This window comes from Kryptolebias marmoratus, linkage group LG21 (genome assembly GCF_001649575.2).
Source record: "Kryptolebias marmoratus isolate JLee-2015 linkage group LG21, ASM164957v2, whole genome shotgun sequence".
NCBI classification, from domain to species: Eukaryota; Metazoa; Chordata; class Actinopteri; order Cyprinodontiformes; family Rivulidae; genus Kryptolebias; species Kryptolebias marmoratus.
In genome coordinates, this window is record NC_051450.1 from 18676958 (window position 1) to 18690888 (window position 13931).

Consider the following 13931-nt stretch of genomic DNA (forward strand, 5'->3'; position numbering starts at 1 on the left):
GCCGGGAGCGCCTCGTCGGCGGTGCGCGGAGGATCACGTCGAGGCTGTCCTCCGTGTGCTCACGGGTACCCAGCACCTAGCGCTAGCGGCGGCTGCTAGCGGGTGGCTGCTAGCAGCTCTGTGCTACTTTAAGCTTTTAGTTGCTGTTATGTTAATTTTAGCTTTTAGCTATGGTTTTGCTACATTTAGCCATAAGCTACTTTTTGTTACAATGTTGATAATTTATTGAACTACCTTCAAAAAACAGCTTTTAGCAATTTTTTTGATAATATTAGCTTTTAGTTAAGCTTTTGTGAATTTGGGCTTTCCGACACATTTTTGCTAAATTTTTGCCTTTAGCTACTGTTTTGAAAAAAAAAAAAATAGTTTTTAGCTTTAATTTAGCTAATTTAAGGTTTTATCTACTGTGTTGCTAATTTGAGCTTTTAGCTGCTGTTTTATGTTCGTTTAGCTGCTTTTTAACTGCTGTTTTTCTTGAGCAAATTTCCGCAGAAAAGTCGTTTTTTGTTTGGACCCACTCTTGCTGTGGCCGTGTAGGTGTTGTACTGCAGGGCGTGGCTCGGCAGAACCAGGATTTGTTTCTGTTTGTCTCCAAGAGGCAGAGGAACGTCCCGTCCCGCAGAGTCCAATAAGGTCCAGGAGTACCGAAGGCCTCCTGATACGTCGCACTCCACGTCGGACTCAAACGTCACCCCCAGACGGACGACTTCGAACCTCCACACCTGAGCCCAGAGAGGAAGACTTGTCGTCTTTGTTCTGCAACAAAGTGTGTTTGCTGGTTGTGATAAAAGTCAGGGTTCGGTCGGTACCTGCAGTCTGAGTGGACCCATGTTTTTAACAGGTGGAGGCTGACAGGGCCGGTCCACAACAAAGATGAGACTGCTCAGAGACGCAGAACTGATGAGATTAGACACAACCACTTTGATCGTGAACTCTCCTGTTCTGCATAAAGATAAAAAATAAAAACACTTTAGAACGACCAGAAATTCAAATTAAAACACAGAAAAACTGAATTGAGTCCCGTTTGACTCACCTGTTGAAGACATGCCGTACGGTTCTCTGTCCAGACCTGGTGGCTCCGTCCCCGAAGCTCCACGCGAAGGTGAGGTCGGTCCCGGCGTTGACCCGGCAGCTCACTGTGACCGTCTGGTTCTTCAGGACCGAGGCCCGGTGGACCAGCCTGCTGAGCTCCACGGCTCTCTGGACCAGGACCGCGAACACATCGGAGACGACGACCGCCTGACCCCAAGACGCCGCCACGACTACATCGTAACTACGTCAAGACGGGTTCAACTGTGAGTTATTCCATTAAAGGAACACTTCGGCTCTTTTGAAGTAGGATTCTATAGAAGGACTATGAACAATTAGTATCTTACCTGTTGTAGAAAGCTCCTAGAATGCCCTGAGTTTGGTTAAATAAAGTTTAATTCTGACCAGACTGATGAGCTAACAGTTAGTTTGAACACAGCTAACCCAAAGTGGATGGATCCGTTCTAAATTAACTCTAATTTTAATAAATTCATGGTGATTCGTTCGATGCATTGCCATCAGTTTCACATTACCTGCTTACTCCTGCAAAAATATAATTACTTTCCTGCTGGAAGCCTCCCAGGCTGCACCATGAGTGCTACAGCTAGCTGCTTTTGCCCCTAATTGCACCTGCAAATAATCCCTTAATGCAAAATTAACAATGTTGTAAAGCTTTATACAATTAAGTTTGCATAAACTGTGATGAAATCTTTGAGATTTGGGTTGTTTGGGCCACTTTGGTCACTCAGAGCCGCTTATTGATCACTTCAGAATTAAATTATTTCTCCAAACTGAGGACTTTCAAGAGCTGTCTACAACAGGTAAGATATTTGTTTACAACTTTTCCACAAAAGCCCACTTCAAAGGATCCCATTATCCCTTTAAGAGTGATTATTAGCAATTCTTTGATGTAAAATTAGTATTAAAAGAAACAAACGGTGTATCTGGGATGTGTTCCGGGTGTCTCGTACCTCCCAGGGTTCTGGTATCTTTTGGTGATGATCCTTGAAGAGGTTCTGGCTGACCTGGAGTCTCCAAAGTCCCAGAAAAGCTCTGCAGGATGTGCTGTGTCAGCCACAGCTACGAAGGTTATGTCTGTATTTGTTGGCTGCACTTGTTTTGTTGCACAAATCCTCACAACTGCAAAATAAAACGGGCTTTTTAAAGTTAACGTATAACAAGATAACGAAGAAAATCCCTCTTTTTGAAAATAGTCATGATTAGATTGGTTATAAATTAAATTCTTATAGATTTTAACAACTTGTGAACTTATTTTTATTGTGTTTTTGGCCTCTTTACCTTTGTCTTCTTTACTGTAAGTGGGACTTTGACAAGTGAGTGGTTGCCACGATGAATGAATTTGATCTTGTGGCTTCCTCTTCCCCTCGACGCACATTCTCACACTTTTGCTCTGAGAAGACGCTCGATTCTCGGCTCGCAGCTCGATCACAACTTCCCTGATGTGGCTGGAAAGCAAAACCGCCGTTGCCTCTGCTCCAGCGAGGCAGCTGCTGTTTCTGTGCAGCTCTGCCGCCACCGGTGACACGGTCACATTCGACCCCGCCGCGACCCTGAGTGAAACTGAGCATTGTTGCTTTGCGGCGATGCCTCTGGGGTCGTCCTGCAGCACGTCTCCAGCTGGCTCCTGAAGGAGGACTCGTGATCGTCTGACAGGGCTGAAGACCCGGACAGTGACGCTGTAAAGGCCGGAGTTCGGCGGGGACACGGTTATGGTCCACTCTTCTGTTGTCAGTTCTGGAGACTGTCCTCCAGCTGAGGGGAGGCGAAGGTGAAGACGGAGGAGCAGATGGCAGCTGGAGGGATCAGACGCACGGAGGGGATGATGAGCATCAAGGTGTGAGAGGATGCTGCCACGTCGGTGCCTATTTGTCACGTTGCCATGGTTACAGTCGCCCTCTGCGTTGCACTCTGCTTGCAGCGTGAGTCTGAGGAGCTCCGCAGAAACGTCATCTGTAGCCGTCAGCTGATTGTCACAAATGTTCAGGGTGAGGTCGGCAACGACGGGACCCACAGCCACCTGCAAGCGCCACATTCAGACAATCAAACCGTCCCTCACGCCTGAGGGGAAATAAGACAGCTCAGGTGTTGGTTCTGCTTTCTGAGAACAAAAGTTACATCCAGTCCTGCAAAAGGTCTTTAAATATCTCTTCATCTTTGACATAAAGTCTTCAAAATCTACTCATGTTTAAATTCTGTTTAATTATTTTATAACTCCACATTAATCTCCTGGATCCATCCATCATCATCAGAGGCGTTCACTGACATGGAAATTTATTCACTCCTTAATCTTGTTTTTGGACGTACATTTCCTCTGGCATCCAGCAGGGGGTGCTGCAGAACCCTCAGCACCCCTAGCTCCCCATACCAACAAAATGTATAATAATTAATTCACTGAACAGTTTCCTGTGGTGATCTTTATTGTGTGAATGTAATAATTAGCCTTGTGTTACTTTTAGCTTTTAGCTGTCCTTCTGTCATATTTAGCTACTGTTTCTACATTTAGCTAACCTTTAAATATTTTGGCTTTCAAGCAGCATTTTGCTCCTTTTTAGCTTCTTCTTTCAGCAGTCATTCAGCACTCAGACTACGGATTTTTTGTAGAAAATTCTTTAGTTTTTTTATGCTTTTCCTAAAATAAAACTCTTCATGAAAACTGTTTTAAAACAACGATTCCAACAAACTATGAATAAGTAAAATATAACAAGAATTAAAAATAGCATTCAGCATGTGGAAATGAATCTGACAAAGTAGATTTTAATGAAATTGCTCAATTTATGTTCAATGTTTTTAACTATGGGGGATGTTTTGAAACAGAAAAGGTGTATTTTTATGCTTAAAAACCTAAAATGAAATGCTGAAAAGCACATCAGTTTTAGACTGCTATTAGATAACCAGAGTATGATCTTATAAGTTATAAAAAGTGGGTAAATAAAAACAGTTTTCTTTGTGTTTTGGGGCCACAGACGAGCTGATTGTGGCGCCGGTTCTAATCTGGACCCTTTGAGCTGAAAATCCAAACCTCCTCGGCGTTTTCCTCCTTGAGCCATGAAGCTGCCAGACCTTTGCTCTCAGGACCGCGGAGGTACGCCGCCTCCGCAGGCGAACAGGCAGGGGGATGGCGGGAGGGGGCCCCCGGGGGCCCGTGAAGGAAAGAGACACAAAAACCTGAACGGAGGACAAAAGAAGAACAAGCAGGACATCATCACGTGTCTCTTGTCCTCGGGAACGTGTTTGTTTAAAAGCCTGGAGCTTCTAACATCCAATCAGTCGACACGGGAAAGGAACTCTTATTGACATGAGGTGAACTTTGACCTTTACAAGCTCCAGACAGAAAAGAGGTTCTGTTCTTCCAAACCCATCCGTGGAAAACCAACAGTACAATTCATTCATTAAATATAAAAAAAATAATAATAATAAATCTTTTTTTCCCCTCTGAAATTCATAAAAACATCAACCAGAGAACCCTGGTTTATTTTTCTCTGCACGCACACATGCTTTTATTTTGAAAATGTGTGCACATTTCTACTGAAATTTAATTATTGGAAATATTAATTTAAAAATAATCTTAAAATTGTAATGTTTAAATGTTGGATTTATTTACTGAGGACAGTTTTTATAGGATTACAGTAAATATTTAAAGTTAAAATGAAGTGAAAACAGAAAAAAAACCAAACGAAAGCAAATTATTTTCAAATTTGTTTTAAATTACTTTTTAAAGTTTTGGCTCGTTTTTATTTTATCTTTTAAGGCGCTGAATGAAAGAGTGTTTTTATTTTTCATGGGTTAAATCTATGAAGGTTAACTGGGTAAAGTATAATTAATTAAATGTATATATTTTTTAAAACATGTCTTTAAGAAATTATTGCATAAGGTGAGCTTTGCTGTGCCCCTCTGTCATTTTATAACAAAAGAAAAGAATATTTTATAAGTAATACGATAAATAAATACATATTGAAAAGCCAAAAATGAGTTGAAATATATAGAAATAAACTTAATTAAAGATAGAGGACCCATAATTTTGAACTTATTCTCCAGAAAAGTCATAAAATTGAACAAAGTTTTGTGTCTTTGTGAACTAAAGTGTTGTATTTTCAGGAACTGCAGGAATAAAACTCAGTGAAGTTTAGTATGAGCTGACCTGGGGGACATTCGGGACGTCCAGAGTCCGTCTCTCCGGCTCTGCAGAGGACAACGTGTCCCTCCTGTTCTGTTCTGAGAGGCAGATAAACGGCGTCAGAAAAGTGTCGTCATCTGTAGGTCGGAGGAGAAAAGAAAGGCGGGGTTTTCTCACCTTGGGCTCATCCTTCCTACTTTCACGTCTTTTGTTTCTCGACTGAGAGACGTGTCGAAGCAGCCGCGGATCACCAGAGGACGCAGCTGGTTTCCACAGCAACAAGCCTCTGAAGACAATGCTGCAAACTGGTACCTTCAGCAACGAAACACAGGCAGAAAGGCGCTCAGGGTTTTCAAAAAGCTGCATAAAAAAGGGAAATATTCTTCAACATATCGATGCAAACAATGACTTCAGCTGAAACAAGATGGATTTAAGCTGATTTTTCCTTAAAGTTTGAACTCAAACCCAGTTTTTACAGCTCAGAGGTCCTTAAAGGCCTCATTGAACCTTCTGTCTCCAGCAGGACGAACACTGAAAACCAGTTTTTAGCCCTGAGCTCCTACCTGAACTCCGTGTTTCTTTTTATTTCAAAGGTTTTTATTGGCTTTAATGCTCTGCTGCTTGGGAATGATTCAGTTTATTTGTTTGCAGATTGAAGCAAGGCTCTCCCAGTCTCACTGTACATGAGCCATGCAGGGAGAAGAAGGATTTTTAGGTGTTTATTTAAACAAATAGGAAGAAAGCACATTTTTTAAAAGGAGCACAATAAATGACATTGTCCAGATTTAACCAGATTTCCTCTGTAGTCCCTGTCAGGTTCATGAGAAATAACATGAAAAGTTGATAAAACTAGGTAAGAAAATGACTTATAGATATTTTTTTATTCTCTTTCCAGTTTGAAACGCCTGATAAACAGCGGAACCATAATAATGATTCTTTCTTTTAAATTAAAGCTTTTATTTGAGATCTTAACACTTCCATTATTAAAGACTCTAGCAACACATTTAAAAAGATCAAATAAAACATTTAGTTTTATTCTTTTACCTCATCCTCTGTTAGCTCTGTGAGGCACGGCTCCTTTTAGATGTTTCACGTTCTACGATCAGTCTTTTACTCGTAACCACAGTAACCACCAAACACAGTGGCTTTTAACTACAGATATTTACCTTTTTCTGGCTTTAAAACTCTGTTTTATCTTCTGCTTTTCTGCGTTTAGCTTTACAGTGTGCTCCATAAAAAGAGCCTGGAGTTAAATTTGTTATATCCCTTAATAAAAGCCACAGATAAAAGACTTTAGAACAATTAAAACTCTTAATTAATGTCAGCTGGGGTTGTGTCCAAGCCTGGTTAAATCTTAAAGAAATGCTCTCTGAGGAATAAAACCTTCAGTGCAGTGTGAGTTATGTGTTTTATTCTTGTTTTAATGGTCAAAATGAGCAGGTTTGTTGCGCTAAATGAAGAAGAAGAAGCCATTTTCACTTGTAGGATTGATGCTAAATATTAATTTAACTGAATAAAGATTGTCCCATCACTTGAGTTTAAGGCTTGTTTAGTGAACTCCTCCTTTATTGATCACTTTAGGCCACTTTGGTGGAACCAGTTGACACAATAAGTGAATTAAACCCAACATTTTATTATTTTAGAGTGTCTGATTGACCCATTATGGCTGATTTTACTACATTTATCTGTTTCTGAGTCCAGAAACCAAATGTTTAAGGCAAAGGGTTTTAACAAAACGTCACATATTAGATATTAAAGGATAGATGCTGCTAAAAATCTAAACTCTATGTGAAATTTATGTTTAAGGAATTTAATTAAAATGCTACTTTTATTCAAATCAGATCCCGTTGACGCTGATGGGATGTCTTCCATCATGAAATACGACTTTTAGAGTGACCTTCTTCAACAAATGCCCGAAGCTGAGCTGAATCTGACCCCAACTCACCCTCCACCGGAGCAGCCCATCGGGTCACCAGAGCCTCCGGGCTCCGGGGTCCTCGTGGAGCCGAGGGACCCGCCGGACCTCGGCGAGGAAGAGGAGGAGGCGAGGCGGAGGAGCGTGAGGAGGACGAGGAGCATGATGTCCGACCAGGAGGCCCAGGACCGGGACCGGGACCGGGACCACGCGCAGGTGCAGGTGAGGAGGACAGGATCGGGACAAAGGGAGGAACTGTATGCAAACGATGAAGCAGGAGGAAGAGGAGGCTTCGCTGCTCAGGGGTCAGACAGGAAATAACAGGGCCCCTGTGATCAAACCTGTGACCCTACAGGGAGCATTTTAGAGAAACGAAATATATTTATTTTTAATCTCAGGTCCGTCTCTCTTTGGCACAAAAAGCGCACAACCAAAACAGACAAATTATAAACTTTAAAACCAAAATAAGCTTGAATCTGCTGCAGATTTACGCGCCGCCGCCGCCGCTGCTCCGGGAGGAGGATGAATGTGACCCGAAGAGGCAGAAACACCTCCTGATGGCCTCCTCCTCCCTGACTCCTGCTTCTGTCCGCTGAACATCTCACTGCAAACTGTTTTACACCCGAGCAGACTTTTATTTTATTTTTTTAATCTTTATTTGATCCAAATCAAGACCCCAGCCTGTTTCAAACCGCAAGGAGAAAGGGGGCTTCCCCTTTTAGGAGCTAATATTTACATTATAAAAAAAAATCCTAAAAATATAGTCGCCTCTTTGTTTTATTGTCAAATGATATCAGGAGGTTAAATAAGTAAAATCCGGACGACTTCAACACGAAATAATCTGTGTTGTTTTATGCTTTTCTTCCTGGATCACATCTTATTTTCCTTTTTTTTTAAAATCTCAAACTAAACACTAAAATTGAACATACGTGTGTATATTATCCCCTGAAACCTCGGACTACGCTGCTCTCTGTGAGTTTATTCGTGTTGTTTTTTGGTTGAGCTGCTTAAAATAATAATAATAAAAATCAAATCTTACCAGAACCGGGTCTGGTTCTGAGTCCATTTTGCCCTCTGAGCCCTTTGCCTCACAGCCTCCGAACTCCTCCGGTCCACCTTAAAAAACTCTTCCGGTTTCCCCAGACATCCCCTTTAAGAGGAGCCCGCAGTTCGGCGCGCGGCCGGCAGGGGGCGCCGTGAGACCGCGGCGGGGCGCGGAGGGGGGAACTCGGACACATTTTCTCGCTTTATTTTCAGCATTTTTTTTTCCTTCCTCGTTTTCGTTCCGTTTCTGCAGCCAGGAGGGTTTGAAATGTTTTCACTCCATGTAAACACAAAATAAGACGCGATGACGCAAAGAAAACAAGCTTGTTTGGCCTCCCCGAAGTGAATTTATTAGAAAGAAATATGTTAATTTGAGCTATTAAAGCAACCATGAGGGTGAAACTTACATCTTAACTTTATTTATTGAGTCACGAATGATTTGGTTTAATTTAAAAACAGAATAAAAAAATAAAGATGAGTAAAGAGCCTCCTCTAACAGAAATAAAAGCAGCCGTAATGGTGCGTAAAGCCCCAGTTTGAGGCGGCAACTTTCTGCATTCGTTAAAGCGCGCGCCCTGTCTTCAGCCCGTGCGCGTGCGCGCGCGGTGATGCAATTAAAAAGTAATCAAGTGAAGGAAATGTTGAGAAAGCAGCTGCCAGCTCAGGAGGGGGGGGGGTGCTTTAAAGGAGACCCCCCTCCCCTGTTATGTAAGAGGACCCGCGGGAGACCAGAACACGGTCCGGACCGGGAGGTTCTGAAAGGAGCAGCCGCCCGGCTCGGTTCAGCACCTTCACAGGTGATGAATGTTGGTTTTCAACAAACTCTCGTCCAGTTAAGGATGTGTTTGTGGGTCAGAAGTTTACATTTTTATTTCAATGATAAACCCCGGAGGTCAGCAGGGTCCAGTCTTTGGTTCTGATCCGTTTATGTGACTCAAAAAGTTACTTTGACTAAACAAAAAAATAAAAATAAAAACACTTCCTGAGGTTTCCCAGCCCCTCTGAACTGAAGGAGCTATCTTTTCTCTCTTTAAAGCAACATTTTTGTTTTAATTTTCTCAACAATAAGCTTCCTTGTTTAAAACTTTCCTTATTTGTTTATATTTTTTAAATTCCAGATGAATGTTTGTTGTTGAATGTTTCTTATGAAAGCCTGGAAAGAAAAACCAGAAGAAGCAGAATCAGATGAAACACAGGAGTTACTTTTCCAAACATGTGGAAGATCCTGTGTGTCAGGCAGCTTTGTGCAAAATCAAATAAATAAACAACAAACAAACAAACAAAAACTGGGTTCCTAAAACAAAAACACAAACACTAAGTTAATAAAACAACAAATAAAGTGAAGAAAGTGGAGATAGCAGGGGGAAAATTCACTCAGTCACAAATAAACAAATGAATAAAATATAAAAGCAGAAATTAGATCTTTTCCTTAAATCTTTTTGTGTCAAACAAATTATTTTCTCTCCATCTCATCTTCACTTCCTAATAATTGACTTTATTTCCATCCATCCATACATTTATTTTCCGTTGATTTTATTTAATTTCTTGCTGCTTTTCTGCTCCTTGTTGATGAAAGAATTGATGCTTAAACTAAATTTGTTGATTTTTTTAGCCTCTTTGTTGTGTAAAATAATGAAAATCTGTTTCCTTGACCAACAAGAAAAGGTGGTTTGGAATCATTTTTAGCTTTTTGAAGAGCTGAGTTTGGTTAGTTCTGAGTGAGACTTTGCTTCTCCTCACAGAAGTTTGAGCTCTTTATTAAAAAGGTGTTTAAGTCTCCGTCCCCGGAGAAGAAGAAGCGTCAGGTTCCACAGGAAAGCACCTTTTTAAAGCTGAAACAGAAGCAGTGATGCTGAGCTCATGGAGGACAGCAGAGCAGAGAATAAATGGCTTTTCTGAAAGCCCACAAACTGAGAAGCTGGTGAAAAAAAGAGACATTTTAGTTGACAAATGAGCTCAAAACTTGAGCTAAATAAAGTTCTGCTGCACAAATGAGCAGCAAACACAATCAGTCAATAAAAACTGGATTTATTCTTGAATTATTCCAACAAATGTTGCAAATTCAAGTGAATCCTGAAAGCTGCTGCCTGAAGCTTCAGCTGCATAAAGAATAAAGGAACCTGGTGTGTTTCCTTGTTCAGGTTAAGAGCAGAAGAAGAAGAAGCTTAAATCTGCTTCTGCAGCAAAAAGAAAACAAAAAGCTTCCCGGTGAGACGGCGCCCTCCACGACTTGAATCCATCACAGCGACCTCGTCACATCTGAGCCTGTTTTTTATTTCATGTGTTTGCTTGTGCCGGCGGTTCGAGCCCGAGCTGCTCGTCCCTGAAACGCCCTGGTATGAGGAGGTGAGGGTCAAAGGTCACTGCTGCCTGTGGCCATGTTCAGATCCCCCTGTGATGTGTGTGATGTTCTCAACTGACCCGTCCCTTCAGAAAGAGAAGCAAACGCAGCATTTCAGAGCTTTTTCATGCAGAGGAAACTCCTCCAAACCTCCTGAGCTGCAGATAAACCATTAAACCAAGAAAAGATGGGATTTTTTTTTGTAATTTAGAGGGAAAATAATTGGGAAACTGTGTTTATTTAACAGAAAATGCTTGCAAAAGTCACTGGAAATATTTAAATTGCAACAATTTATATTCCTTATTGTTATTTTATTTGAACTTTTGCTCATGTAATAAATGGAAATGAGCTCTCAAAAAAAACAAGCTGACTTTTTGTGTCTTACAATAATATTCATTTTTATTTTTAATCTGTACGTTTTAATTTTGACTTTTTGAACACAGCCAAACTACGACGTTTCAGACGTGAAAGGTCTCACAGCAGGAAAAATGGTTTTAATTTAATCTCAGATATAAACTAACAAAATATAAGAGAATGAATTCTCTCAGGTTAGCACCTTTTCCTGCTCCTCGCTGCTCCGGCTGAAACATTTGTTCAAACTTTAGTCTCTCAGAAACTATTTTTATTTCATTTACGCAGAAAGGCGACATGAAAACAGACGCTATAAGTTTGTCATTTCTACCAACATATCTAATTATTTTGGTTTGAGTTTCTTTAAAACTCTAACTAATTGTTTTGTTTTTATAAAAAGGAAAAAAATATTTAAATGATTTTGTGTTTAAATGAAGGAGACTCTCCAGCAGCAGAGGAGCTGCTGACCCTCCTGCTGACCCCAGATCTGTTCAGGGGGAGTTCTGTGTGACAGATAGATAGACAATGCTTTTAAAGCAGTGCACTAGAACTAATTTTAGTTCCATTAACCCTTAAAATAGAATGTAAAAAGTACAATTATTTAGTATTTTAAATAATGACTCCACTGATGTGTTGTTAGTCACTTTTTGCACAGTTTTAATTCCTGTTTGCACGTTTTTATTCAGATTTTGCACAATTTTACTGTTGCTGTTCAGTCTATCTATCTATCTATCTATCTATCTATCTATCTATCTATCTATCTATCTATCTATCTATCTATCTATCTATCTATCTATCTATCTATCTATCTATCTATCTATCTATCTATCTATCTATCTATCTATCTATCTATCTATCTATCTATCTATCTATCTATCTAGTTCTGTTCTTGTTTTGATCAGTTTGAAATAAATCTAAATTCTCTCTCGCTCCATTTTTTTTATTATTCTTTGCTCTGTAAGTTCAGGTTCTTGTTTGAACGTGACGTTTTAGCCCAATCAGGTGTTTTATTTTAAAATTACCTTCACGTTCAGCGCGTCAGCTCTTATGAGCACCCTTCAGATTCAGGCTGATCCCCTCAGATCTCCGTGTCCTGCAGCCTGCACGCACAAAGTCAGGCTTCAGGTCCCGTCTTGATCTCAGTTTGGGTTTCTTAAAACTAATAAGGACTCGGATGCTTGCAGGAGGGACCCTGCAGCTCCTGAGGAGGGGATTCTCTGCTCCACACCATCACAAACACATCTACAGAGGAGCATTTCCATACGCGTCATTGTTTTGTTTTTCGTGTTTATCAGGTTCATATTTCACACCATGACGTGTCTGCGCAAACAGGAGACAGACAGGCAGGAGATCAGCGTCCTGGCAGCTCTTAATTGTCTCTGAGATCAATGCATATTGACCCAAACGCGCATGCGCCTGTTAGCATTAAACATCTTTACATAAACATGCAACCAGAGAACATCAAACTTCTCCTTGTTGATTCCTCCTTGTTATTCTGCAGGAGTTACAGTCTGCTGGTTCCCAATCCGCAGAGGAATTTAACCCAGCAGCAGCAGCAGCAGCAGCAGCGTGGCCCCTGCGGGCTCCCTGGGCCAGAGAAGCGCGCAGGGAGCCGCGGGGCTCCGGTCTGGATGTGTCTGCGACGCTTCCTGCGCAGCTGAGGCGTCTGCAGCTCTGCTTCTAGCTGCTACCTGCGTGGCTGCAAAGTGTGTGTGTGTGTGTGTGTGTGTGTGTGTGTGTGTCCCATTAATCAACTACTCTACAAGGAAACAACATAAACTCCAAACCTTTCTGTTAGTTTTCTAGTTGCATGTGTGGAAAGGAAACTGATGATTTCCTCTTTTTGGGTGGCGGTTGCATCACCTTTTGTGCAGAACATGCTGCAGGATTCTCCAGCTAAGGAGCCAATATTTGGTCTTCTTTTCAGAAAATTCACTTTAATACAATTTTTATTATTTACATGTCTATTAAACTGTGCACATATATGCTTATTTATAGTCTATCTTGCTTTCAAGTCTGATATTTGCTTCAGGACATTATTATTTAATTCCATTATTTCAATTTTATGTCAAAGTATTTTTTATTATTATTATTATTTTTAAAGCTCAAAGAAAGAGAATCAGTCTGATGATTACACTCAGTCCCGTTTAATGAATGTTCCATAATTAAAAGAAAAGGAATAAAAAAGAGAGAGAGAGAGAGAGGTGGAAAGTGCTTCAGAAAAACCACCGGTTCAAGTTTCCATTATGAGTGCAGTTCTTCAATTCACAACAATGACAACAATGAAAAAAACATGAAATTCACAAAAATAAATATTCAGAAATATATAAACAGCCAGTGACTTCAAATTCCATGTCAAAAACCTGACCTCAAGTATCAAAAAAGCTGCAGACATGAGGAGGTGCAGCTCTTGTTTACATTGATGGAGAACTATTTGTCTGAAACAGGCCACTATCTCTGTCCTTCAGCCCAGAACAGGCTGGTGCATGGGGGGGTGGGGGGCTCTGGTTCTTCCTCCTGCAGCCTTTATAAGCGTCAGACATGAGGATTAAAGGTTGAACACCTCCATCTCAAACCAACCAACCCCCCCTCACCACCACCACCTTTCTGTTTTACTGCTCATGCCACATGGAGGCAAACTAAGTGAGCCTGCCTCGTTCCAGCCTCTGATTGGCTGCAAAAGCCGCTTTAATGGCGTCCACACTGAAGGTACTCACTGCAAAAAAAGTCAAACATTATAAAAAGTTTTCCTGAGCTACATCAAACGGTGCAGCTCAAGGGTCGCCACACATGTGGAAATGCGGGTTGCGCTCAACCTAAACGAAGCACTTGAACACTAAGTGGAAGCTTGTATCTGTTTACAGTCCCTTCGGTTGTTTCCGTAGGTAAACAAACACACTGAAGAAAGCTTTAACGTTTTGCGCCTCACACTTCCTGGTTTTCTGTGTTTTCCTGACTTTGCCATGAGTACCTTTAAAAACCATGCACCATCCTTCCCCTCCCCACCACAGTCCTCTCTGAGTGAATGCACTCTTCGCTGTGCTTGTCGAAGATCTGACATCATTCACAGGCTTTGGGTTTGTTGTGATCCGGGCTAAGCTGCAGCGCGGTTGGGC

At 41.2% G+C, this 13931-nt stretch overlaps 2 protein-coding genes across 3 annotated transcripts in view; one reads left to right on the forward strand and one right to left on the reverse strand.

Annotated features, from left to right (window-relative positions):
- The window catches only part of LOC108243140 (polycystic kidney disease 1 like 1), a 24398-nt gene extending 18185 nt beyond the window's left edge, over nt 1–6213 (reverse strand). Inside the window, exons 1-8 of the mRNA XM_037973330.1 lie at nt 6209–6213; nt 5342–5476; nt 5189–5262; nt 4070–4215; nt 2001–3067; nt 1034–1273; nt 810–942; nt 519–722 (exon numbers count right to left, since the gene is read on the reverse strand). Of these exons, the coding sequence (XP_037829258.1) occupies nt 519–722; nt 810–942; nt 1034–1273; nt 2001–3067; nt 4070–4215; nt 5189–5262; nt 5342–5476; nt 6209–6213 (2004 nt within the window). The remainder of the gene's footprint in view (nt 1–518; nt 723–809; nt 943–1033; nt 1274–2000; nt 3068–4069; nt 4216–5188; nt 5263–5341; nt 5477–6208) is intronic.
- A 276-nt stretch (nt 6214–6489) lies between these two features.
- On the forward strand, nt 6490–10726 carry LOC112450964 (splicing factor 3B subunit 2-like). Of its 2 annotated transcripts, none has more exons than XM_025008648.1 (3): nt 6490–6559; nt 7006–7301; nt 10265–10726. In XM_025008648.1, exons 2-3 carry the CDS (start codon nt 7074–7076, stop codon nt 10355–10357), a joined length of 321 nt encoding a protein of 106 aa, XP_024864416.1. In that variant the 5' UTR covers nt 6490–6559; nt 7006–7073; the 3' UTR covers nt 10358–10726. The 2 variants fall into 2 exon arrangements, with proteins under 2 accessions (XP_024864416.1, XP_024864415.1); XM_025008647.1 differs by lacking the exon at nt 10265–10726 and adding an exon at nt 7565–8029.
- Nucleotides 10727–13931: the final 3205 nt, after the last annotated feature.